The sequence below is a fragment of the Dicentrarchus labrax genome, unplaced genomic scaffold (genome assembly GCF_905237075.1).
Source record: "Dicentrarchus labrax unplaced genomic scaffold, dlabrax2021, whole genome shotgun sequence".
Taxonomy (NCBI): Eukaryota; Metazoa; Chordata; class Actinopteri; family Moronidae; genus Dicentrarchus; species Dicentrarchus labrax.
Window position 1 is genome coordinate 22961878 of NW_026136721.1, and position 27839 is coordinate 22989716.

The 27839-nt window shown below is 38.9% G+C and overlaps 4 protein-coding genes across 5 annotated transcripts; 1 reads left to right on the forward strand and 3 right to left on the reverse strand.

Moving 5' to 3' along the window:
- Positions 1-12: 12 nt before the first annotated feature.
- On the reverse strand, positions 13-6334 carry ugdh (UDP-glucose 6-dehydrogenase). Its single transcript, XM_051384050.1, has 12 exons — positions 6099-6334; positions 4741-4902; positions 4131-4232; positions 3782-3982; positions 3501-3698; positions 2666-2813; positions 2471-2565; positions 2256-2386; positions 1827-1966; positions 980-1071; positions 775-885; positions 13-655 (listed from the first exon to the last, which is right to left on the reverse strand). The coding sequence occupies exons 2-12, from the start codon at positions 4900-4902 to the stop codon at positions 545-547; spliced, it is 1491 nt and encodes a 496-aa protein (XP_051240010.1). The 5' UTR covers positions 6099-6334; the 3' UTR covers positions 13-544.
- An 840-nt stretch (positions 6335-7174) lies between these two features.
- map9 (microtubule-associated protein 9) lies at positions 7175-12443 on the reverse strand. The gene is made up of 13 exons (XM_051386706.1): positions 12088-12443; positions 11893-11983; positions 10586-11113; positions 10328-10512; positions 10107-10215; positions 9952-10019; positions 9786-9847; positions 9533-9695; positions 9202-9288; positions 8951-9112; positions 8709-8854; positions 8197-8332; positions 7175-8067 (listed from the first exon to the last, which is right to left on the reverse strand). The coding sequence occupies exons 1-13, from the start codon at positions 12157-12159 to the stop codon at positions 7948-7950; spliced, it is 1929 nt and encodes a 642-aa protein (XP_051242666.1). The 5' UTR covers positions 12160-12443; the 3' UTR covers positions 7175-7947.
- A 580-nt stretch (positions 12444-13023) lies between these two features.
- On the reverse strand, positions 13024-22951 carry smim14 (small integral membrane protein 14). 2 transcript variants are annotated; one of them, XM_051386710.1, is made up of 5 exons: positions 22639-22951; positions 18690-18782; positions 17823-17871; positions 17516-17670; positions 13024-15224 (listed from the first exon to the last, which is right to left on the reverse strand). In XM_051386710.1, exons 2-5 carry the CDS (start codon positions 18762-18764, stop codon positions 15186-15188), a joined length of 318 nt encoding a protein of 105 aa, XP_051242670.1. In that variant the 5' UTR covers positions 18765-18782; positions 22639-22951; the 3' UTR covers positions 13024-15185. The 2 variants fall into 2 exon arrangements, with proteins under 2 accessions (XP_051242670.1, XP_051242669.1); XM_051386709.1 differs by lacking the exon at positions 22639-22951 and adding an exon at positions 20373-20540.
- ube2kb (ubiquitin-conjugating enzyme E2Kb (UBC1 homolog, yeast)) lies at positions 21935-27818 on the forward strand. The gene is made up of 7 exons (XM_051386707.1): positions 21935-22291; positions 23210-23303; positions 23408-23466; positions 24479-24561; positions 24682-24781; positions 25005-25133; positions 25443-27818. The coding sequence occupies exons 1-7, from the start codon at positions 22229-22231 to the stop codon at positions 25515-25517; spliced, it is 603 nt and encodes a 200-aa protein (XP_051242667.1). The 5' UTR covers positions 21935-22228; the 3' UTR covers positions 25518-27818.
- Positions 27819-27839: the final 21 nt, after the last annotated feature.

Consider the following 27839-nt stretch of genomic DNA (forward strand, 5'->3'; position numbering starts at 1 on the left):
AACAGCCACAAATGACGGACACACATCACATTTTATTGCATTGATGTTTTTAGTAAACAGTAACTGATACAGACAACAAACACTGATTAACATTAATGGTAAGATGATTTATAAAAATATTTTTAAAAATAGTATAAAATTTTGCAATACTTGATTATAGAGTAAATACTGTAAGAAAAACTAACACTAATAGTGTTAATTTGAAATCAACACACGGTGCATTTATAACTGCATCTGAAATGTTTGGTTGATAAATGCTACTTGACATTGAAATGTATAAAATTAACTGTTTCTGGAATGGTTTATCACTAAACTTCCTCCAAAGAGTTGAACACATTCATGGATCACATTCACACAAAAGGCTCAACGTCTTCCTCTCATCCAACCTCCTGCAGGCGAGCCATCAGTCGCACTGTTTTTGGCCTTCTTTGATCATTAGGCGTGTGCCAACAGCAGAGGGGTTGGACCTGAGTGAAATGTTTCACCAGCAATTAAAAAGGTTGAGAGAGGAATGTGCTGCATGTGCGTGGGGGTGAAGTGAGTTCTAGGCTTTGGCTTTCTTGGTGGGAGGTTCGGTGGCAGTGATGCGAGGACAAGCAGCTGCCGGGGTGTAGGGGATTCTTGTTGTGGTCACTTTCTTGCCGATGGTCTCGATCTGCAGGCAGAAGATGGCAGATAAATAACAGAATTTGAACGGCAGGTGTTCTCAATATGTCTGCATTGTTTTCATTTTGATTTAATATGAGACAGAGTGTGTGTTTCCTGTCTCCTCACCTGGAAGCCGATGTCCTGGAGGTGAGGGTGAAGGTGGTCCAGCACCCTGCGACCATCAAATATAAAGGCCGGCTTCAGCATCTTCTTGTAAATCTTCTCATAGTCCAGTTCCTATGGTGGGATTAAAGGGGTATGATGACTTAATGTTTTCTTTTTTTCTCAAGATGAAGTCATTTATAAAAGATGGTTAAAAAAAATTATTTACCTTAAACATGTCCCACTCAGTGCAGATGACCAATGCATGTGCGCTCTGGCAGGCCTCATAAGGGTCTGATGTCACAGTCACCAGCTCCGACACTAAGAAAAACAAAACACAAAGTCTGTCAATGAAGAGTCGGAGAGCTCAGCAGTCAAAAGAAACATTCTGCTAAATGTGATTTTACATTTTATAACGGCAGTTAAAATTTCTTCTCTCTTCTTAAAATTTGGCACCAGTAACTGCCTGGATAACAAGCCAAGAACAAAATGTTCAATATAATATTAACTTCTATCTAAGGCCGCAACTTACTTGATTTTGTTAGTAATTAACATGCTAGTTATTTTCTTGGTTTATAAAACTGTCCGAATAGTTACAAAGCCATCATAGATAATATTTAAGGGTCTGGAACCAGTGATTTTATGGAATTTTCCCTTAAAAATGGCTTAATCCTTCATTATCAAAATAGTTAGTTGTTTTGTGGGTGGTACAGTAAATGGCCTTGGGATTTAAAAAAATATTTTTGGGGGCTTTTATTGCCTTTAATTAGTAGTAACAACCCCTGCAGCAAGCACTAAGCCTTGGTACACGGGCTGCCAGCTCTACCCGGTGAGCTATCAGGGCTCCCTGGCCTTGGGATCTCTCTCTCCCTCCCCTCATTTCCAGTAAACTCTCTGCTGTATTTTAATCCAATAAAGGCATAACCTTCTCTCCTACCCAAGAACACTTTAAATACTTTGCAAGCTTTCAGGAGCTGCGTTTGAACCTTGGCACACACGCACACGCACACGCACACACACACACACACACACACACACACACACACACACACACACACACACACACACACACACACCTCTTTCTGGGTTGTCTTCTGAGATGTTGGGCTGGGAAAGGTCATGGATGATTTGCTCTTTAAGAACTTTGGGGTCATAGATGAACAGCTTGGCTCCCTCATCCATCAGATATTTAGAGATGTAGATACTGGACGACTCCCTGGAGTTGCGACACAAACACACACACTCGAGTTTCAACTCTGATCAGGGCCATAGTTCACCTCGGTATGCTGGCAGGTGTTCATGTGGGGTCAAGTGTGATCAGCAATGACTCTGCACGTTTTGTATGTACAAAGATTATACGAGGTGGTTGGAAAACGTTGCTCTTATGCAAACAATGCCAGGTTTAATAATTACCATTAACGTTGTTTGAAAGAAATATAAGAGTAAACCAAACAATTAGGAGGTGAGAAATGTCAACAAGGGCGTAAGAAGGGAAGGAGACTAACCTTGTGTCGCCGGTGTCTTTTTTGAAGGAGAAGCCCAGCAGAGCAATCTTTTTACCAGTAACAGTGTTGAAGAGGCAGTCGATGATCCTGCAGGCAAACCGCCGCCTTTGGTACTCATTCATGTCTATCACCTGGGGAAATTACAGATTGAGAATGAGGTGAATACAGCGAGCAGAGGCCTTCAGAACAAAAGAGAAAAATGAGGTGCGTCTCACCTGCTGCCAGTAGGAGGCTACCTCAGGCAGGTTGAGGGCCTCGCACAGGTACACCAAGTTCAACACGTCCTTCTGGAAACAGCTTCCACCAAAACCTGACCAGGGTGAGAGATAGAAGGCAATATTTAATCTGTGTTCAACTGGATTAAAAACACAGAGGCTCACTTTAAACATCTTTTTGGACGTGTTTCTTACCCACGCTGGCTTTGAGAAACTTGCTGCCTATCCTCTGGTCCATACCAATTGCCTTGGCAACCTCCTCCACATCGGCCCCGGTGGCCTCGCACAGAGCACTGATACTGTTGATGCTGCTGATTCGCTGTGCAAGGAATGCATTCGCTGCCTACACAAACACAAAATATATTTATAAATATAATTTACTCAAACGAACACAAAAGAAACAATCAGGCAAGTGATCATATGGGTACCAATAATATTCTGCTTTTGTTTTAGTCATTCTTCAGTCAAACACAACAAACATTTGCTGATTAAAGCTTCTCAAATGAGAGTTTCATACTTTCATATGAACACAGTAATCTGAATAGCTTTGAGTTATAGCCCGACAATAATGATACAGGAGTCTAAGAAAATCTTTCTTAAACATAAACGCATGAGATTAACAACAATCTCTATACAGATGTCTTAAAGGAATTGTAAAAAAGATAGAGTGGGACATTTTACAGTGTAATAAACGACTTATAAGTGCACCGATATATCGGCAAAAAGCTAATTTTCACTATTTTCTTCAATTTTATACGATTAATTAATTGAGACAATAATCAGCGAATTAACTGAAAATTAAATAATAAAAATAATTGTTTTTCTTGTTCTGTTTTTGGACTGTTTTTGGACTTTTTATTGCCTTTAATTGATAGTGACAGCAGAAAAGAGGGACAGAGAGAAGGCAAGACAGGTAGGAGTCGAACCCATGGCCACTGCAGAAAGGCCTCAGGCCTTTGTACGTGGGACGCCAGCTCTACCAGGTGAGGCGCCCCATTAAAATAACTGTTAGCTGCACCCTTACACTCACCAGTTTGGAAAGCTCGGACGACCACGTGTTGGTGGTGATGATTCGTGCTTTGGGGACCCAGTGTTCGTAGACGGCACACAGCGCTCTGATTGCCCTTTGACCTTCGGCTGTTTCGTCTCCACCAATCAGGACGCGGTCTGGCTCTTTCAGGTCCCGCACTGCTGTTCCCTCTGCCAGGAACTCTGGGTTGGACAGCACCTGAAGCAACAGCACAACTTCAGAAACTTTCAGAACAGCAGATATCGGGAGTCTAATCCTCACACTCGTGCAATCATACACACTTGTAGGTTGAGGCTGGGCTTGGTGTTGGCATCAAATATCCGTCTAATGCTCTCAGCAGCTCGAACTGGGACTGTGCTTTTCTCTGTGACAATCTTGTAGCCATTAGACACCTCCACAATCCGCCGAGCACACGCCTCAATGAACTTGAGGTCAGCCGCACGACCCTTCCCCATCCCATAGGTCTTGGTTGGGGTGTTAACCTGCGAAGGAAGTACAACCACTCTAGTGAATTCATCTGTGTCATAAATGTCTCTTTTAGTTGGTCAAACTGTGTGTCAGTGTGTGTGTGTGTGTGTGTGTGTGTGTGTGTGTGTGTGTGTGTGTGCGGGGGTTAACTGAAGGACTTACGGAGATAAAGACGAGGTCTGCATCCCTGATGGCTGAGTCTATGTCTGTGGAGAAAAACAAATTTCTTCCTCTGCATGATTCAACCACCTCTTTCAGACCCGGCTGGAGTGTGAGGAAGTGGAAAAATGAGACAGGGAGGGTGTGTCAGTGGACGTGTAGGACAAACATGGCACAAACAGTTACAAATGTAATACGAGTCCTCAATGACTGGTTGTTAACGGCCCTTTACGCTAGTCACGATGATGTAATACCTTTGTGGTTGTGGTTGACGTAGAGGAGTTGCGACACCGAGCAGTCTGGAACTAATTTATGTTTGATTCAGCCCATGATGGAATAATAAACAATGGCTGGATGGACGGTTGCCCAGCTACATCTACTGTTTGAACGCTGTTATTAACTTTAACTAATACAACGGACCACTCCTTCGTCATATCTGGCTCTCAAAAGTGAGATAAGTATATAGGGGAAACAGCACAAGGCAAATTAATGCTCTTAATAAAATATGACCCTGTGATCCTTGATAAAGTTTAAAAACAAATAATCAGGCAGTCCTGATATAAAACCTTTAGCTCGGTTTCTTTAACCTATTACATGATATATGATACGATACCTCATATATGGGCAGAGTGTCCGAGTTCCAGGCTTTGATACGAGACTCATTGACATCCACGACAGTCACTGTGATCTCTGGACACATGTTGGCGATCACACTGCATGTTGGGCCTCCTACGTACCCAGCACCAATGCAACAGATCCTCTTTATTTGAAACATCTGCAAATGTACAGAGAAAATAAAAAAACATGAAGCATGAGAGAGTAGATAAACTGGATGAACTGTGACCAAGATACACACTCAGTGGGACATTTTACGGTCTAAAAATCAACTTGTTCAGTGTTTCTGGTGGACAAATTATGTAATGTGACACTGTTTCGAGTTTGGCTCTTCTGTACGGACAGTTCTTGCGAATTATTAGCCAACCTGTTCAACGATACTGATATACCTGCAATAAGTTAAGATCAGCTGATAGATTGTGCTGATTGATTTATCAGTCTAGCATTATTCTGAACTCTCTGTGCAGATAAACTTAACACTAAAACCTCTTTTTTCTTTGATTTTTCTTTGTTAAACTTACTAAAAAAGTGTCTCACCTGTAAAAAAAAAAAAAAAAAAAAAAAAAGAAAAAGGTAGTAAGTAAGTTATTAAGTTAGTTTGGTCTCAATCCGGTTCTCATTTTAAATATTTAAATAAATCAACATAGTTCAAACATTCACTTTCATAGACTTTAAAACCTAAACAATTTAACCATTAATGAATTAACTGGAGTTTATTTTTGGTAATGAATGAATTGTTTCATTCATTTTTCAAGAAAATGTGAAACATTGACTTGCTGAAGCTTCTCAGTTACGATGATTTGCTGCTCTGTGTGACTAACATTACATTTAAATTAATAGTTTTAGGTTTTGATTTGGACTTTGTGAAAACCCCTGGTACATTAAACGATAAAGAAAATAACCATTAGCTGCAGCCCAGTGCTTTCCCATTCATCTGCCCATACATTTGACTGTGCTGTGAGAATAAAACCTGCATAATCTAAATTTACTGAGACACAAGTTAGGTTTCTTCCTCACACTGTTTCTGGATCTTCACATGTAATGGCTCACCAGTGCTTCAGTAAGTTACCAGTCGCACCGTTACATCCTGGTAGAAAATAAAGAGCCTTTCATTACAAACTCAGCCACGTCTACCACAGATGAAAAACGACCCTTTTTCCTCCCAGATACCTTTCAGCTGCTCCACGTTAGCTGAGCTGCAGAGCAAGTGTCACTGTCTGCGAGGTAAGATCACACATCAACACCACCGTATTTACGCTGATTTACCTCTTCTTTCTTAACGAACTACGCACAAGAAACAAATGAATGGACGCCTGTGTTAAAAACCAGCTAGCTAGCTAGCCTCCGTTACATTACCTCTGCCAACTCGACAGAACTTCAGGAATGCGCAGACGGTGTTAGCTCCTCTGTCAAACAGCACGTCGGTTCCGGGTCCACTGTCCTCTTATAATAAATTATAAATACCGTAAACTGAGCTCGACGGACAACCTCACACCACCGGGGCTTGTCTTACAACTTTTCCTGCTCTGCCTCTACCTAGACTGAGGTACTTCTGCCAAGGTACCGACACCTCCTTCGGGACGCCAAGCGGCGGAAGAGAGGCTGCCGCCGGGATATTTTCAGAGTAAAAGCACCGAATTATTCCCTAGTTAATGGAAGTTAGGTGGGGGGAAAAAATAATAGAAGTTGACAGTAAAATGTCATTTTAACCCTGGGGGAGGAAGTATTCAGGTCCTTTACTTTAGTATAGGTACTAATATGACGCTGTAAAAAATACTTTGTCACAAGTAAAAGTCCTGCTTTGAAAATGTTACTTTTAGTAAAAGTATGTAAGAATAATCAGGAAAATACTCAGTATAAAAAGTAAAAGTAGTAAAACAGCAACAACATTATATTATAGTATATTATTATTTATGTATTTATGTAAAAGAAGGATTTTACTGTTGTGGTTTGTTTAGGTGAAGCTCATGTTCAACTATTTTGTTTTGTTAGGCCTGAAATGATTATTTTCATTATGGAAATATCAGTCACAAGTGACACCTTAACAATGCTTGTTCTGTCCAACCAATATTACAAAGTTCAAAATGTTTAAGAATTGAAATCATTAAAATAAATAAATGGAAAAGCATCAAATCATCAAATTTGCAAGGCTGCAAAATTACTCAAAAGATTATTTTCTGTCAATCGAATAATTGATTAATCGACTAATCTTCAGTTGTACTACTATTGGGTTGTTTAATTTATAATAAAACATCACATATCATAAGCTCTTTGTATGTTTCCTATGCAAAAAGAGTGTTTGTAACAATTTTTTTTGTAAAACTTGCAAAATCTTCCCCCAATGTTCGGATACATGTGTCTTACATTTCCACATGCATCGGTAGAGTCAGAAAGAATTGACATAGGAAGTAGGATCAGAACATTTTCAGAGCTTTGTGAAAGAGTCTTTTATTGGATAATAGACTAGGAGCAGACCTAACAGCAGGTCATAAAAATTACTGAACAGCACTCATTCATTAAGACCAACAGGTTTCACTGTGTCTAAATCCAAGATATTTCTCTCTGTAGAAACTTGTTCAAAGTGTCACCCTCGTGCTGGTGGGAAGAAATGTATTATGTTGTTGCATCTTAAATACTACTTTTAAATTTAAAACTATATGTTGCGAATGATGGACAATGAAAATGAATAAAAACAGAAAAAAGGTGACATGCTAAAATGACCAGCATTTTAAATAATAAAATAAATCCACCAATTAAAATAAAATATATGTTTAACATAAAATTCAAGCTGTTAATCAGTTTCAAAGATTATGTGATGTTTTTGGGACGTCTTTGTAATCTAAACACAAAAATAAACAGTAGTTCAACAATAAACATTAGTAGTTTAATTACATTAGCCTTTTTATGTAAATATTATTTTCTTATTGCTGCTTTGCATTCGGATGTATAACATGGTAAGAAGAGACCACCGCATTTATAAAAAGGGTTTCGTTATTGCAAGTAATCACACATTTCTTGTGTCAAAATTATAAAAATATAAACTCACACTAGAGCTGCTGGCTAATACAAAAGAATATAATTTAACAGCTGTCATCAACTATGTTTAAAACACACTTTGGGTAAAACATAAAGTACAAAACGTATAACTTCAAATGTAACACACGACCCACAGATATCGTCAGGATGGTATGTTACAATTCAAATGTTATTTTCTAAATGGTATAGTTTTATTAGGGGGACTCCATGGTGGAGGTGGACTGTCTTGGAGTATCGCTTGTATTCGTCTTTCTTCTCTTTGTCTCTTCTGCTCCAGCTCTTTCCGTGCCTGTTGGAATCAATAATAAGAGATATTAACCGTCAGCATTGTGGAAGAAATCACCACCAAGAGTTCACACAATAGGATGATAAAGAAACAACAAAGAAATAAATACAAGCTTTAAGTTATTCTACTTACCAGCCAGTTCTCATACATCTCTAAAGCTATTTTATCTTTCTCTTCTTTCATGTATCGTTCCTCCTCTGCTTTATTTTGGAATTCTTTACGCTCTATTGTGACTTTTTCTTGGATAACATCTTTCTTCTTTTCATGCCTTCACAGTTCAAGAAGAAAAAAAAAACGTTTTAGAAGAGAGTTAACTGTTGATGTTTCTGTGATAGAGATACAGGGGATGAAACATGACTAAACATCCAGTTTTGGGCGCCATCTAGTGGTTGATCATTTCAACAGCACTGTTTGGTGTTCAACTGTTCATTTGAAATGCACTACCTCTATTTTGTGAAGGTGTGAACACTTTACTTTCATTACTCATTACTAAGTAGGACAATTTTATGAAGAAATGTATGCACCTCTTCTACAAATGCAAGAGACACTAGTATCACAAGAGGTCAGTGCTCAGAGAGAGGTCATGTTTCATAACCATTTAAATAAACAAACAATACATCAAAATGTCAATGATTTACACCCACCAGTTAGAAAAAGCCGATTTGCTGTCTCTTTTTCTTTCTTCCTCCTTTTCTTGTTTTTCTAACTCAATTTTACTTTGAGCTTCTCTTTCTTTTCTGTACTTTTCTTTGAGTAGATGATCATGCTCACGTTTCCACTGTTCAAACACCTGTAAGGTTTATAACATTACTGATTAACATTACATCTTCAAACAGAAGTGCTTATCATATCTTTCAGAATAATGCACCATAAATCATCAATATACCTGTTTAGCAGATTGCTTTTTTTCCTCTTTCTCTTCAATCGCTCTTTTCTCTTTTTGGATAATTTCTTGCTTTTCTTTGGCTTTTGCTTTGAGACTCTCCGCTTTCTTTTCTTTCCAAGCCTCATATGATGCAACAGCATCTTCCTTTTTAGCTTCTTGTTCCTGGTTTTTGAAAGACCACAGGCAACAGCCGTATATAAGTATTGTATTACTGTTGTACTGTATTTCCAATTTCAAAACAGATTATTCACCCTTTTCTTTTTTTCTTTCAAGGTTTCTTCTTTCTTCTTCTGTTGCATGTTCTCTCTTGACTTTTCCTTTTTCTTTTGAAGCCATTCCTGTTAGGAGTACATGTTAGTGGTGTGCTGGCTCTGTAAAACTGTCTAATCCTCTCTGCATCTTAGCTTTGCAGCAGCAACTTTAGCAAATGTTTGCAAACTAACAACACAGCTAACGTTAGGTACATTATTTGGTGCGTCATTCACACTAAATCATGGTATTTGTCATGCTATTGGATCTCTCCAGAATAGCTTACCCCACCTTTGAAGTCCAAGGACAACATAGGCTCATTATGACACTGACCTGGTAAATGGCAGCTCTGAGTGCATCTGCTGCTTGCGGCTGAGACTCTTGTAGTGAGACTTTACGATCCAGAACTTTGAGAGATCCCAAATACCTTGATTCCACTTTCCTGGAACACGCACTGTGCGATCTCTGAGTGGTCTTAGAGTGAGAACTTGATGTCCTAATTTAAATTAAAGGATGGTCCGTTAAGTTACTATCCGGTTATATCCACAAAGCCTTACATATCTATTGTTGCAGCTTGTTTACCTACCTGGTATCAAATGATTTTTCATTAGAGAGTTGATCTGAGTGATCTTGTTGAGATGAGTCTTGCTGAAAGAAAATATTACACAATGAGATTAAAAATAATCGAAATAAGAGGCAGAGCATGCTTCTAACATAAGACTATCACAGCCACACCTGAATAAATGACTTACATTAAACTCTTCAAATGACGTGGAGTACTGTCTCCCCTGCTTTTTGCTTTCATCTGATATAAAGCCATCTAAAACAATACAATTAAATAAAAGGAGGATTAATGAGTTAAAAATACAATAAAATACATGTATGTGCTGAACATGCCAGTTGTTACCTCTGGATTCAGTATCAACCATGGACTTAGTGAAGAGCTGCGACTGTTCACTCTTGCTTGAAGAGGTTTTGCTGAGGCTACACGAACCTGCATGATCTCCATCTGTCCACTACGTGATGAAACAACAGAACAAGCATGTGCTCCATTTAGAGAATGTGTCTTTTTACCAACTGCAATAGAAAATGTTAGTAACGAGACACGTGTGGACTGCAGCTCCTTACAGTGATGTTGCTGGATGTGCCAGTGGAGAGGGGAATGGAGGCAGAGGAGGTCGGGGGCCTGCTGAGATCCTGAGATTCTTCAGCATCTTCAGCATCTTCAGCTATCTTCTCTGTGGCGTGAAGGTTTAATCCAAGAGTCCTTTGCCTCGGTTTAGGCCTGGGTGGCTCCCTTTCTGTAGCGCTATCTGGATAACAAGAGTTAGTAAGTAACATGATATGTGCCCTTTGTGACTTGTACATGAAACAGTGTAAACAGACCTGCTGAGGACACGTGGTTGATGTAAGTTTCTGATAACTGTGGAGTCTCTGAGCTTTCTTCCAGGACAGAGTTGCTCTTCTCCTCAGGACCTGGAGTTTCTATCACGCTGCTATCAGATGGTAAAGGTAGAGGCATGTCCAGGAGAGTATCATCTGATGTTTGGTATGACAGAGACTTATCTGAGCTCTCTCTCGTGATTTGAGGATCGGTAGTCTCCCCATCACTGTTTTTAAATCGGATGTTATCTTCACTGACATTTGTGGAATGTTGTGAGGAAAATGAGGTATTATAATCGTTGTGCTGACCGATGGAAGAGTCAGGCGGCTCGTTTTCACGTGACTCTGATACCGCGACGTCTCCTGAGGGAGAGCTGATCCTCTGGGTTTTCAGAAATGAAACTCTCTTCGTCCTGCCATGTTTGCCTTCGTCATCTGAAATCTCAAAGTCGTTGATTTTGGCTTTACTCTTCCCTGCCTTTAATGTGCCAGCCTTCTTTCTTCTTGATTTGAGGAGCTCATTCAAAAAATCTGTAAAATGACAAGACAGGACCAACCATTAAACGGTATCTATTCAACAAAACAATCTAAACTCAAGGTTATCCAAACACTGACATCCGCTAGAGAGAGTACTGTGTGCCTGTTTCAGCCATATGGTCTGTTCTATTGATGCACTGCTGTTATTGTTGTTGCCATCTGTCATTTTCTTCTGCAAAGCAGTTATATAAAGCCTTCACCATATTAACATTGTGGGCCTGGAATCTGCAGTATTTATGGTCGGTACCTTTCTTTAGTTTCAGTAAGTTCTGTTACATTTACTAATAACATTTACAGTTACAAGTTACATTTGTACTACAATCATTTGAAGGTGCAGAAGTTAGACATTTTTAACCATTTATCCATTACTTTTAGCTATATATAGTTCTAGATTGTGACTGTTTTTTTTTTTTACCAAATCATAATTTTTTTTTTTACAAATAAGGTGAGCTACTTCACAATCCCCCCTGGCAACTGCATACAAGTACCCCTGGTTAGGAATCACTGTAATGTGTGTGATGCATTTTCACTGTGAATCACAGATATATGCATTAAAGTACAAAGTAACTTGCACAAAATGATGTGAAAGGATGGATACATAACTGCTTAGGAGAAGACAATAAAAAACCTTCATCTTCAACTATCATTAGACACAGATAGTGGTGATACAGACCACTGTTACAACATAAACAAAGGCACTAAAGAGATCAACAACTCTCATGTAAAAGCCAGTTTTATAAGTTAGACATGTTCATGCTCTGCTGCCATCTTACCATCTTCGTCTTCATGGAAGTCATCAGAGTAAGAGAATTTGTCTTTTTTTGTTTTGCTTGCCCTGGCAGAGACAGCAGCCTGAAGTTCATCCTATAAGGACACAATTTGAGGTTGATCAGACACCCGAGGACTGTCTCCAGAGTGCTGTGGGTTAAACACTTCTCATTTGGTAACATATACTTAAAAGCTTTTACCTGAAAAGTTGTCCTTTTCGATGTTTTCGGGCTTTTCTTGTAAGCCAGCGTCCCGAAGTCCTGATTTGTCATTGTAAAAACTAATAGCAGTTTCTTCTGATTGCGTTCATTGGCATTAGCATGCCAGCTAGCTGTTCGCTAAGTTCACTGTAGCTTATCGTAGCTACTAGACTTCCTGTGCTGCCAATATAACTGCAGTACCATTATGTAAAGTCAGATAGCAACATGATTGTTTTCTGGTTCAATGCACACCATACAGCTGTTCGTAAATGGTACAACCTTAATGCACGCTGGTATTAGCTTCAGTGGGGCTAACTGACTTGTTGATGGTAACCCTTGGAAACGTGGAGGACGGTTCCGTTTCAACACTGCGCATGCTCAGAGGATTAACCAAAAAGATTTAAGGAGACTGAAACAAGCAAACACCGTCGGACCGGGTGTTTATTTTGTTTTACTACACTGAGAAAGCTCAAAATAAGAGAAAGCACAAATATATACAAAATATGGTGTACATAGCGTTCTCTAATCTGCATTTTAAACATACATTTTCTTGCTATGTGTCTGACTACTGCTGTACTAACTTGTGCTGCCTTGTATGTTTACAGCATGTGTTGTTAAACTGTAGAACTTCTTTTATTGTTCAATTATAATGAAGAGCTGAGTATTGTATGTGCAAGTTTTAATTAAGTAACAAGATAAATTCAACCTTATAATTACAGCATTAGTATTTCTGAGTTGTCTATTTTAAATTAATCGAGTCATGTAATCAAGAGCTATGTCTTTAAATCACAATATGAGCAGCAGCAGAAAAATGTTACTTACTTATATTGTTTTGTTGCATTCATGTGGTGAAATGTTAATAACAATTAATAAAACACTCAGTATATGCAGTACTGCAGGTGTTCCAGTTAATAACAACAAAACACAGCCAGGCAGTAAGACTGAATTATTTTTATTTTTTGTTTTGTTATAGGAAAAGTGCATAGTTGAAGCCCTTTTTCTCTGAGACAGAAACAGTGTAAATCAAGGTCTCCTGTGGTGCCAGATAGTCCACTAGTTCATCTCAACAATCTAGTACGGCATCCCAGTTAATTATACGCAACTACATATGGTTTGCTTAACTTTCTCCTTTATAACTCTTCCCTGCCATCTCCCGAGCAAGTCTACAACGATATAGTAAACAAAAATCTCAGAACATTCGTTGATATGGAAACGAGCCAGCTACTGAAGACTGTTGGGATGAACTCACACCCACAGTTGTTACAGATCATCTCCATGTTCTTACACAAAGTATTCAAAAAAAAGACCCTTCAATTTTAAGACTAATCCATGTAATTTCTGATATTACAGGTACCCTGGAATATAAACAAGGCCCAGATACACTTTAAAAGCCATGTTTCCATGATAGGGGCATGACAAAGATACAGTCAGTACTAGCAACTCAGGAAACCCACTACCATGTACTGCAATCCAGTAACCATCAATAGACATACCATTTATTATAATGTTCCTATTTTCTTGAGATTTGATCAAAGCTGGGTTGATTTTTTCTCAGTCACTTTGAGGCTGGAGTTTGTGTTGCTGTTGTGCTGTGTTATACACACCTACCCACATTTACATACACGGTTAAGGAATAAAACCTTGTCAGCATTAGGGGTTGGTTTCTATTGTTTCTGTTCATCAGTTGCATTTAAACCTTTAATCTAGCTGATAAACCTCTTGTAAAATGATTTAGATATAAAGAAAAGAACCCTCTATTATAAACCACAGTAATAAGAAAACAAGGAGATCATTCCCTCGTCTTCTTCACATTACAAATTTAAAATAAAAATGACGATAAATATTGCTGTTCTTTCACAAGAGGTTGTTCTACAAATGATCATCGAGATCAGAACTATAAATTCACATTGGCACTGTTTTGAAAATGTACCTGTTTGGTTGTACATGTTTCGTCTGCACCGTTCCTTTTCATTGGTTTGGAACAGCATCACACAGAAGTTGTGACGAAGAAACTTTGATTGCTGCCATTAATATCAGACTGCTATGATTCTCAATAAGTAGTAAGAACATGCCCTCATCTCCACCAGGCCATCATTTAGACAGCTGAATCAATACAATACACCCTCAAAAAAAAAAAAAAAAAAAAAAGGAGCCAACATACCACAATAAAAGTGCTAATAAAATATGATTCTCGGCTACGAATACGTCAGTATACATTTTCGTCTTTTAACTACAAAACAATTACAGTACACGGAATCATCTCAACATGATTAAAACTTATTTTGCTTATACGGAATATATTGTTTTACAATGACGACGCACAGTCGAAATGTGAGCATTCAACTGTCAAATTGTCTAAAACCTCTAAACAGACTCTTAAAAGATCTGTCAGATCTGTTACTACAGTAACCAAACCCACTGTTACATAAAGGGAGAGACGCAGAGTTAATATAAGAGGACCGGACTATTTGCTGGCAGGGGGCGAGTATGTAATCTAACTGAGGCCTGGATGTAAACACAGAAGATAAATTCACTGCATTAAAACCCCCTATGCCGTGTTACTGTACACCAAATCCTAATTCAGAATTGAATTTAACCATATAAATTCGTTACATGTAATTGCTCAGCTGGTTTTAAATATGTGACATTATGTGATATGACATCATTACTGGCACTGTTGTAAAAGTGGAAAGAGTGGAATGTTTCAGAGTCTGATGAACCCACCCCGCCTCGTCACTCAGCAACCACCGCAACAGGACATTTAAACTCTCCGCTACCCCCTCCCCATTGCATTTCCTAATCAAAAGGTTTTGTTTATGTTGTATGTTTATGCAACAAAAGAAAGAAATTGAACTTTTTTTTATAACTGTTAATTATATCTGTATTGGGCTCACTGATCCAGCATCAGTTGGGCTCTAGTAACAGAAATCATAGATAGGTCCACCCAAAAACATAATGGCATTAGAAAAGGGAAAAAAAGCAAAAGAAATTTGAATGGAGTTTGACAGGGAGATGGCACCGTCCTGGTCACAGTAAAGAGCTAACTGTGCAGCTCCAGTCAGAGCAGGTGTGTGAATGCTGGCTCTCTGGCTCCGTTGCTAGTCAACAGGTGGTGCTGGAGGCTCTCTTCCCCCTCTCTGTAAACCAAGACAAGATGATATTAAATTTTTACAGTAGAAGAAAAAAAAGGGACATAATTGGGGAGCACATCCTGAAACTAATGCGGTGAGATTTCGACATACAAGACATTTGGTTGTATCCACATACACACAAATGTTTGACACTGAATTGAGAAATAGTTGATTTACAGTAAGTTGTGTAAAATAGCTCAACCATAGCCAATTCTAATCTCAACAGGAGACACAGTCAGGGGATGAAGTTATTTCTGTTACATGGACATATACCGTTAAGAGGGGACATTTTGGATTTGTTTTTCATCAGTGTGGGTACAGAACAACACAGAGGAGCAGAGAGAGAAAAAAAAATAATTTAAAAGGAGGAGTGGATGGACCAGGACAAGGAGAGATAGACGGAGAGGAGTAAGAATGCATGCTGGTGTTCAAAGGACTGTAAGAGCCGTTGTCACTGATCGTATACATGTGTATTTATTTTTACACATTTGGAACCAAAGACCATGTATGTTGGCAGTAATTTCATGTTGCTATTCAAGCTTTTACTGCAGAAATTATGTCGCCTTTTTTTTTTACTCTGCATTCTAAAATATGTAGATGACTTATTCACTTTTAGACAGTATGTTGTTATAAATGCAAACATTTGACACTCAACTAAAAATGTTGTTTACAGTCAAAGAACTGCCATCAACTGTGTATTTTGAAAGTAGCTGTGCTATGATTGAATCCATGTTCCACTTGGACAGAAAACATGGGTCTTTTGAAAGAATGATTTGGTACCAAGTTGTGTTTGTCAGGTTTTGACAGAGTTATGACATGTAATGCATTTTAAAATGTAGATTTGATGCTGGGTTAAAAAGGTCCAGTGTGTAGGATTTAGTGGCATCTAGTGGTGGAGTTGCAGATTGTAACTAAGTGAGCACTGCTTGAGTCTGTATTTGACAAAAAGGGAATGAAAATGAAAACACAACAATTCCTATATTCAGGTGATTATACACTAATGAAAACCTACCTATGAATATTAATATATTAATTTCTGACAGTGGATTATCCTAAATGTTACACACTGGACCTTAATATTACCAAAATATTTTTGGTATTGGTACACTTTCTAGCAACTGTAAAAAAAAAAAAAAAAAAACTGTAAAGTACAGCTCCAATACACAACAGAGTAAACGTTTAGTTTCTGGTTCCTAATTTTGGGAGAGGACAGCTCATCTTTCACAAATGTTGACTTAGCAACCTTCAAACATAGCAACTGCGTAAATGATTTCTGCATTTGGCTGCTGCTTGCTGTAACCTGATTTGACCATTATTGAATTAGACTGGTCTAAAACAAATAAAAAAAAATACACAGTGATTACAAAATCAAACAAAAAAAAGAAAAATGTTGATACAATATTGCAATATAACCTAAGCCTATCTCTGGCCATGACAGCAATGGGAACTTTAGGCATGTTTTAAAAGGACATTTTGACATGTGAAAGTAAAAGCCAATGTGCAAATAATAAAATTGATGTTGGCTGAATTCCATTTTAAGGTTTCAGTTTCAAGGTCCTGGTACTGTGCATACTGGCTCACTGTCATGACTCACTGGGACACTTGGACAGAACAGAGCCATTGTTAATGTTACAAGTAACACCTGTGCTTTTCCTACTGTGGCAGGTCAAAATGTCTGCTGTGAAAAAGGGCCAATAAAAGAATAAAATGTGACGCACAACAGCAATAACATTGACTTAAAAAAAGAACAAATAATCCACAGGCTTTTGTGGTACCTAACCGCACGACTGAGCCCATAAACTACATGGCAATATATGATCAACTATAAGAGCAATGTCAGTCATCTATTTTTGTAGGCTGAGTGTGTCACTACCACAACGTGACCACAAAGTCAAGTACAAGCTGTGTTTTTACTTTTTTTACTAATTCAGGCATGTGAATAAATTTTTCTGCAATATTTCTCAATATTTCATCTTTAAAAACAAGGCAGTAAACTGTTCCAATTTACAAGACATAGGCCAAATACATAGCATGCAGCAAATTAGTTACCATCTTAGCTAACCACATTGATTCTCTCTTTTGTTTCCTCTTTTTTTCTAAATCCACAACTAAAGCTTTATCAAATGGTGACATTTTTCAAATTTAATCTGACTAAATGATCAAAACGTGAAATTCTATCTTCACTGTATAATTTACTTCTATTTTGTTGTAAAATGTCAATGTGAATGAAGGCAGAACTGTACCAATATTTAAAACGTTAGTGTTGCGTAGGCGGGAGTGTGATCAATAATACTGACGTTGTGCGGTCCAGGAGGTTTGCCTGTGGGACGGGGACCCCTGAGACTGGATGGGCGCAACAGGAACAGGAGCAGAGCAAGCACCATCCATCCCATCACAACCATGGGGAGCGTCAGATCACCTCCTCCACCAACTGGACCACTAGGACCTGGCACTGAAAACAAACACATATTTGCACTTCACACATATGATCGACATTCCTGATTTGAGATCATGCTTGGAGTGCAGCCACGCTTCCACGTGATAAGACACTATGATAAAAAAAAAAAAACACAACATAAAAAGGTCTAATGTGGTCATACATACATTCCTGAGGGCAGTCTGTGTCTGTGCAGTAGGACTGAGATTGCCTGAGCTGAAAGAGAAATTACAGAACGAACAAAGTAGATGTAATAAAAGGAAAAATAATATTCATTAATTCATTCTTCCTCCTCTCTATGACAGATAACGTATTTACTCTGGTGACCACTGCCCTCATACAGGGAGAAAGAAAATACAGGTGATCTATGAAAGGTATTGCTGATAAAACTTCTTGATTCACTTTCCTTGTTACATTGAGCAAACCAACAAACCAACAACCGGAACTCTGCCTGCCTCCTAAAATATACTGCAGCACTCGCAAATGCTGCGCAAATTCTTTAGTTATTTTGACAACACCCTTTCCTACTGCAAGCAAATCAGAAAACCCCCAGGGAGGCTTCCAGCTTTGAACCAACCGCCGGGCGCCATGCAAGTTACACCTGTACGACAAGAGCTAATGAGCTCACCTGAAAACATCATAATTACAAGCTATATTCTCTCTTTAATGTAGTTTCTCTCAGTAATTTTGACCTCCTCTTTCACAACACCCTTTCCTTTAAGAAGAGCCAAGTACAGTGCAACTGAAACGTTTGTGTGGCAGGACTGATATCCTCTCAAGACAAACACTAAACAGGAACCAGGATATGTTGGCTCAGTGACACTCCTCTGCTTTTCATTTCCTTCTCTACAGACTCTAATTTACTTGCTAGTTGTTTCTCACATTAATCTCTCTGCTCTTCGTTCTCAACTTCAGCAGGAGATATTTTTACTTTATGCTGCATTCTTGGCATACTTTGACCTGTCCCTGCACCGCAACTCTGCCACTTAAGATTTCAAGTGGTGGTAAACCCCCCCCCATGTTCCATGACTTACCAGGTTGATGAGACGTCTCATAGCATACTCATGGGTGCAGATGCACTCACAAGGGTCAAAGCCTCCCTCTGCCATTTCTCACTAGGTGTCCACCTAGGAACCAGACAAAAAAAAGGACTGTACTGCAACTAGGACATACATGAACAAGTGAGGGAAACCCAATGCTGCGCTCTATTGTTGTCTCACAGACACACACAGAATAGAGGGAGGAGACTGCTCCGTTAAGGACAGTCAGCAAACTCTCTAGCTGAATCACCTGGCTACAGGTAATCTACACGTTTGTTAAGAGTGAGGGCTGTCTGATTGACTGTATTTGTGTTTGCATTTGGCCAGGAAATGCCAAAATATATAATGTAAATAAAAGTTAACCGAGAACTTTTGTGGCTTTATTGTATTGACAATAATCAAGATCTTTGTTACTCTATTTACGCATTTATTAAAAACATATGGAATATTTTACTGTTCATGTATTTTAACATTTAAACTCTAAACTGGGTTACCTTTATGGTGCACCTTTGTTTAATATAACACTAAATAGGAGTCCCATCATAAGTAAATGCAGCAAATGAATTGGTCCATAAAAGTAAGCGAGTTTAGCTGATTTGTGGAGATCATAATGGGAACCTAACGCCTGCTCAAGATAGAGTGAAAGCAAGAAATGATTACTCTGAGAAATTAAGATTCACTTATAATCAAATGGCCTGGCATACAGACAATACTTGCAGTAGTTGTGGAACAAATATACAATCAAATGCACAGATTTCTGCAACAGGTTATCAAAGCTATCCAAGTCTATACTAGTATAATACATATTGGATTATTTAGGCAATGTTAATATTTGATAGATAAACATTTCTCATACAAAAACCCTGACATTGATTTTCTTATATATATATATATATATATATATAGATATGCACAGAGCAGTACAATTTTAAGTTGAAAAACAACCTTACTATTACAAATCATATAATGTATGAAGGTGGGTTTAAGCCCTGTTAGTCTGTTATGCAAATTCTTGTTATTTATTGGCAAACTACATACATAACATAAATATAAGCCTTAAGCAATACATTTGCAATAAGCCAATATTGCCCGACATATCAGCATGGCCCATTTATCAGTATACTTCTAGTCTATACCACAATAAAATGAAAAATAAAAAAAGTTTGACTCTACCTATGAGGCCACTCTGCTCAAAAAACCGGATCTGCTCAAGTATAAACTTTAGATAAACGGGTGACTGTCACTGCACAATAACTCAACACACACACACACACACACACACACTACTCAGACTCAGACTCAGACTCAGCTGCAAACTCACTTGTAGCCGAGTTGAAATAGTTATATGAAAACATGCACACGTTATATTTTCCATGGGTGGGTGGCTGCATATTTCTGGAGTGACTAACAATCGAAGTGACCACTTGATCTCGACCCCGCCGAAAGCCAATTTTAAAAAACGGAAGCTATGATCTAATGAACCAGCCGCTGAGTTTTCAGTGCATTCACATAATATTGCTCTCGAACTAATTTTTCCAGCTTAATGGTCGACTAGCTTCTTGCTAACCTAGCGAGCGAGCCGAGAGAAAACTCGCAGCGTTGTCTCCCCCTCCCTCCCCCCGGCTGTTGATAATAAACGTGTGATTAGAGACAGATCGGCATCGAAACGCGACTTACTTGAGCTTTGTAGATGAAGAGGAAACGTTAGATGTGTTTAAAGGGCCTGGGCTGCACCGCCGCGACACTGTTGTTCTCCACAGAAGCCGTCTACAGACATGTCTGCAGGGGGGGAGGCGGGATCAGAACGCACGGGGCGCTTTAAACGTCTCTTATTGGTCTAAACGTTTAAAGGGCGGGCCCGTGAGCCAATCACAGTAGGGAACGATTATAATGGCCGGATAGTAAACAAACAGAGCTGCCTATAGTCATACAGAGGAAGATGGACCGAGGCACAGCCATTGGTGTCCAACATCTGTACAGTTGTGTAACCAAATATACAGTGGAGGAATGTTACATTCATTTACTCAAATACTGAGCATAAAAATGTACAATTACCATAAAATTGTACTTGAGTATTTCCATTTTATGCTACTTTATACTTTTACCCCAAAAACATTGCAGAGAAATGTTTAATCCACTATAAATATTTGGCAACTGTAGTTACTTTGCAGATTTAAATTTTATATACAAAACATGTCATCAATTTATAAAGTATGATCCGTTACCCATCAGTATGTATATATATATACATATATATATATATATATATATATATATATACACACAATTAGTAGCAGCCTCTCTTGCACCAGATACAACTTATAAATGCTGATTACAGTAACCCATTAATAATACTAAATGATATATATAACAATAAGAGTGATCATTGAGTTGTATAATAAATATTTTGACTGACTTTAGTAAGATTTTTTTGAATGCAGAACTTTCACTTGTTGCCATTTAGTTTGTTTGTTTAACTAAAACCTTATTTCATTAAACTGTAGCCACACTTTTTTGCCCACGAAGGCTGTAATTTCTTCCATTTTACAGTGTTTTTAGTCAGCCAGTCAGTAAAAAGTACAATGTGCTGTAATTTTAGATGGTTTATATATTTTTTCTTATACATTGAAAAGTCTAATTAATCCAAAATTAACAAATTCTTGTCACTCAGCCACTTATTAAGATATGAAAGCAACTTAAATATCTGTTGATGTCAGAGCCATGAAAGCAGTTAAAATGTAAAGCGATGAAATGCTCAGACTAAGCTGAAGAGCCAGAGATAAGTGAAGTGTGTGTGTGTGTGGTGTGTGTGTGTGTGCTGTAAATAGTTGAAGAGTCAGTCGGTATGTAAGGAATGGCAGCAGTAGAAATAGGTTTAACTTTGAGCTGACACTGTCAAATAAAGAGTAAACAAAAAAAAAAAAAATAGCTGAACCTGACCAGCTTTTTTATATTTTCCCCTCTTAAAAAAATAAATAAAAACAAAACAATTAAATCTAATAGCACATCACAATTAAATGTAGGTGAATGAAGGTGCCAGAATTTAGATGTGTCCAGCACATGCTCAGAAATGTCCTGAAAGCTTGTTTGTAAAGAACATAAACCCAGAGGACATTAATGAAAGTTCCAGTTTCTACTCCATGTAAATGCACAGTGTGTGTGTGTGTGTGTGTGTGTGTGTGTGTGTGTGTGTGTGTGTGTGTGTGTGTGTGTGTGTGTGTGTGTGTGTGTGTGTGTATGTTCTGGACGGACTGACGCTGTGTGAGCTGGCTGTCGACGGTATCGGTGAGCTTCCTCTGGAGTGAAAAGAAGACGGTAGACGGTGAAAGTGAAAGGAGGTCATCATAACTGTGTGAAAATCCACCGAGCAGACACACAGAGAGAGAGAGAGAGAGAGAGAGACACACACACAACATAGGGAGAAGAGAGAGGCCCAGGGTCTTGCTTAGAGGCAGCAGCAGTTCAGCACACACACACACACACACACACACACACACACACACACACACACACACACACACACACACAGAGCCATGGCGAACATCGCGGTCCAAAGGATCAAGCGGGAGTTTAAAGAAGTTCTCAAAAGCGAGGAGGTGTGGTAACGTTACTGCCTTTTTTAAAACGTTATTATTAAAACTTCGATTCAGCTCCTTCCTTTTTTTTTTTTCGGGTTGTTGTTTACAACTCGGTTAAAATGTAAAAGTGTATGTTGTGACAGAAGAGAGAGAGGAGGAGGAGGAGGAGGAGGAGGGGGGGTCCTGTGTTGCAGCAGGTCAGGCCTTAACAGGAGAACTTTAAGTTAGCTTTTAGCTTCATGTCAGTGTCAGGTGGGTGTGTTCAGGAAACACCGAGGATTCAGCTCGGTCAACTCACAGGCCCTCTGTTTTTAACACACAATACCGCAAACATTTGGGTCATTACTTACTTAAAATAAACCCACCTTGTATGTGTTGATATCACACGTCTCGTACAAGGTGCCGTGGCTGTTTCCTAACACAAATTAGTCCGTGACAGTCCGGGTTAGCGGCTTTGTAGCTCGCTGACGGTAGCGTTAGTTGACATATCATCCACAGTTAGCATTAGCATTAGCAGGTGTTGTTGTGCTACAGCATTCACCGACTCATCGTTAACACGTCCCGTAATCCGTCAATCAGCTGTTGCTTTCTCTAGGGAAGGGTTGCGGTAGTTTAAACGTGTGTATTTGATCATCCTGCTACCTGTCAAGTCTTGTTATTGTGGGTTTCTGGTTAACTTTTGTTAGCTTGGCTGTACTAGCAAGCTATCTGTGTTGCTAACGTACTTCCTGTAAAACTCTGTGACAACCCGACTTTGTTTTTTTGTTTTTTTATTTTTTTTGTATAGAACATAAGACTTGTTAGTGATTTAACAGCCGCCTTGTACGTGGCTTCACGTTGTCAGTAAAAGTGTGGGGTTTCATATATAACAGAGACATGTCAGGACAACAAGGGAACTGATTTATTGTGTCTCTGATTTATTGTCTCAACCCACAGACAAGTAAAAACCAGATAAAAGTAGATTTGGTGGATGAGAACTTCACAGAGCTGAGGGGGGAGATAGCAGGTCCTCCAGATACACCATATGAAGGTATTCTCACTCACCTGCATTATAATCACCAAATCAGATTGTTGATACAAGACTACAGGACTTTTCATGCTAAAACATGTTGTTTTTTCCCCTTATTTTTCAAGGAGGCAGATATCAGCTTGAAATAAAAATCCCAGAAACCTATCCTTTTAACCCACCAAAGGTATGTGCTTCAGTGTACTTCTGTACTGTACTTGCTGTATGTCCTTTAACCTCTTTCTCACTCTTAAATTAGCGCTAGCGTCATAGTTTTGAAACATCATAATCTGGTTTCTGTTTTGGTTATTGTTCATAGTCCTGTTTTGAGGAACCTGAATATAGTAGCGGAAGTGCTTTAATATAAAGTAGGATACTTTGGCCTGAAAACACCTCAGTGAGGTTTCTGTCATGTGACATTGTGTCATGTGCATAGGTGTGCCCTGGACTCCAGTTATATAGTCGTCTGTCAGTAAATACATGTACAGTGACAATCTATGTGCCAAAATGAAAGGGAGAGTCTAATGCTGATTGAAATCAACAGAGAGGCACTGAAATGTTGAGCAATCACAGACACACCTTTACGCAGATGGACAGACAGAAACATTGGTACTGACTCGTCAACATGGAACTGAATCTTTGTATCTCATATAAACATTACAGCTCTAATGTAGGGGCAATAGACAAACAATTGCTAATAATTTCACTTTAATATATCACTATATATATATCGATATTGCAAAGTTTGTGAAATTGTGTATGGAATAAAAATAACCACAGAGGAATGTCTGTTATTGGCTTACCCGGTGAATTAAATACTTGATGACAAATCAAGTGCTTTGGCACATTGATGCAAAAATCCATAAAGCAGTTTTGCTCATTGACTCCTTACATTGCCCACAATGTCCTAATACACCCAGAGACGTTAAAGCGACAGCTACCACGCCAGAAACGGTGTGAATTGTAACCCACATTTACCTCCTTTTTCTGTATAATCATACAATATTTATCCAGATGACCTCTCACACTTCTCTTTTGCACTACAATTAGGCCGCTTATTTATACATTTTTTATATTGCATTTTATTTTGCTTTTTTTAATATGTCTGTGTGTTGTTACTGTGTGTAATGCTGCTGCTACACTGCAATTTCCAAGCTTGGGATCAATAAAGTATATCTATCTATCTATCTATTTCTCAGGTGCGTTTCATCTCTAAGATCTGGCACCCTAATATCAGTTCTGTGACAGGAGCGATATGTCTGGACATTTTAAAAGACCAGTGGTGAGTGAGACATATCTGAACCTACTGTACTTGATGTACCAGTGTGTCTCTCCACTGTTTCAAACACAAGTTAAGACACCCTCCACTTATCTGCCCCAACTTTTAATCTTTCTCACCCAGGGCCGCTGCTATGACCCTGCGGACGGTGCTGTTGTCTCTACAGGCTCTCCTAGCTGCAGCAGAACCAGACGATCCACAGGATGCAGTAGTAGCAAACCAGGTTAGAGAGATGTTTGTGTGTGCTTTGACCTGATAATACGTAAACAGAAGAGTACAGAAGAGAATTGCATTTTGGTAACAATGTTTGTTTGTTGTCATATGTGGCCAGTGTTGGTCTAAAGACCATCATAGGCATCTAAACACTGTCTGTCTCTCTCTGCCTTCACCTTTTGTAGAATGTTTTTGTATTTAACCATACTCACTGGGCTCTCCCTCATCCTCAGTATAAGCAGAACCCAGAAATGTTCAAACAGACCGCAAGGCTGTGGTCTCACGTCTATGCAGGCGCTCCTGTCTCCAGTCCCGACTACACACGCAAAATAGACAAACTCTGTGCTATGGGCTTTGATAAGGTCAGTGTTTTTGTGTTTGGGACTGTTGGTTGGATGAAACTAGACTAATTAAGATGTCAACTTGGGAATTTATGATTGTTATTGTTTTTAGTGTTTTCTGACATTTCATAGATTAAACAGAAAATAAGCGGTAGATAAATCAATATTGAAAATAGTGTTAGCAGGAGTTGTTAAAGGATTTACTCTTAACAAGGCACAATTCATTCAAACGGAATTAAGAATAAGCTTATAAACTAATCTTTCAGTTTTTATTAACTCGCTAATGATGAACAGATTACAATAAGTTTTCCATTTCCCCCTCTCATACAGAATGCAGTAATAGCGGCCTTGTCTTCAAAATCTTGGGATGTGGAAACGGCGACAGAGCTGCTCCTCAGCAACTGAAACCCAGCCAGGTGTGAGGATCCCGAACTCCCTTCATCATAGCATCAGCTCCTCCCCGGCACCATTCCACCATTACCATCGCCCGTTTCACCACAGCAGTCTGAGCCTTTCTTTTGTAACAAGTTTGTTCGCTACAAACTCAACACCGGTAGCACCGCAGTCGCCAATATGCACACCACCCTGTTGCCTGTCTGACCCCATCTGTCCATTATGCTGAGTGTCTTCTGCCACTAACACAAAATGTGTATCCTTGTAATAAGCCACTAAAAACTCATACATCCTGTCTTCCATGCCTTTTTTAGTCATATGGGCTCTGAAACTTATTTTTTTCACTAATTTTTGCTCTTTAATATTGCAAAGAATTGAATAACTGCCATTGCCTAGTGGATTTTCCAGGGTAAAATGTAAAGGGAATCCTGCATACTGCTCTCACAGTACATCACCATTTTACCCCTTTGAGCAACCAGTTGGACCTTATGTCAGATTATTTTCTCTTATGTGGACATTTAATGCTGTAAAGGTCAAGCTGGACTTTAGTAACTTGACCGGATAGTGTTCTGCAGGAGCAGTGTAATGGATTTTTCTTGAACAGTTTATCATAGATGCTTCAATCATCTGCAGAGGTTTGAATGTACATGTTTTTGTTTTATGTCTGTTACATTAGAAAAGATCACACAGACATCCTCAAACATCTGCACACAGAAGGAAAAACAGTTATCTGTAAATAGATGTGTGTAAATTTGAAAATACAATTGGGATATACTTTTTTTTTTTCTTACAAGGCATTGTAAAACAAATTATTTTAAATATAAACTATGCCTAGTTTACACTTACATGAAGAGGATATCTTTTTATGCTTTTGTGATCCATGAGAAATCCCTATGAATATGCTGGTGTCCTTTTTTGTTTTTGAGTTTTTGGGGTATTTTTAGGGGTGGCAAAGCCAAAATCCTGGCCCTAATGGCATAGGAGGTGACAGCCAGCTCAGGCCCATGAAGTTCATTACATGCTACCTTTTCTGCTACACCACAATCCAACCTTGTGTCTTTTATTGTCCTTGCATGTTCTATGCTGCCTTTATCTTATTTGGCCAAATGATGTGGTGATGGGGTGTCGATTTTTAACATCCCATCAGACTTGTGGAACTCGCAAAGGCTCTTGCAAATCTTTGGAAAAAGACGCAAGAACTTCTGCTCAGCAAAACAACTTACAGCGCACCCAGTTTGGCGTGATATCCGTAGGGAACCAAAGCCTTTTTCTGTTGCTGGAAAATGTTCTCCTCTGCTCTGAAAAGATGCGTCTGGCACCAACAGGAGAGCACACCTCGAGAAGAAACGCGTGGTTCTGAACGTCATTAACAATTTGAGTTTGCAATGCTGTGGTTTTTTGTTTTTCGACCAATACGCGTTCTATTCTCAGCCATGGATTAATGATCCGCTCACCCTCTCAGTCTTGATGTCAATCATTAAGAGGGAGAGCTTTATCACTAATCAAATCCTGCAGTACTCAATCAAAACTTTGGCCATATATTAAGAGGTATGTAGGCGACATCCTATATTCCCCAAACATGCTTTACGACGCAGCCAAATAAAATGCTTATCGAGGTAGTCTTTGAATGATGTCTTATGAGTAGTAAAAGAGGCTGGATCTCCTCTGTTGTCCCTTGAAGCAGATAGCTGGCCCGCACAGTGTTTTTTTTGGTTTGAGGTACATGGACTGTGAACAAATGCTTAGCATATAGAGAAGTGGGCCGTCAATGAATCCTCACACATGGCCTTTTTTTTTGTGTGTGCGCGCGTTTTTGGAAACTATCTTTCACTTGCCCTCCAGCTCAGCTCCTACCAACACAGTGGCATATTACAGTACTACATGGAGTTATCGTGCACCCTCTCCACTGACAGAACAGTTTCCAGCCAGAGCCAAAAAATAAAAAGTTAAAGTTTATAGTCAGAGGTAGGATGCACACATTATCTCCGTTACTTGTAAATAGTCAGGTTCTTGATAAAGAGCTGTATCGTTATCACTAGAGTGCACCATTGATGGCTGGATCTATATTTTGTAAGAAAAATAAAGGACAAAAAAATTAAAAGAGGCCCCCTTCTCCCTGGTGTTCTCACTATGTACAATAATGCACGATGATGAAGCATAAAAAAAAAGGGGCTGTTGCATCTCAGTTTCTCCATCTGGATTGAGACTTATTTTCCTCTTGTTTCCTTGGAAGCAAGCATCAGCAGTATAAAAAGCATGGTTATTTATTGTGACAGTGTCATGTTTCTTTGATTAAAAAAAGTGGAAAATCAAGTTCTTGTTTTTTTCTTTTTA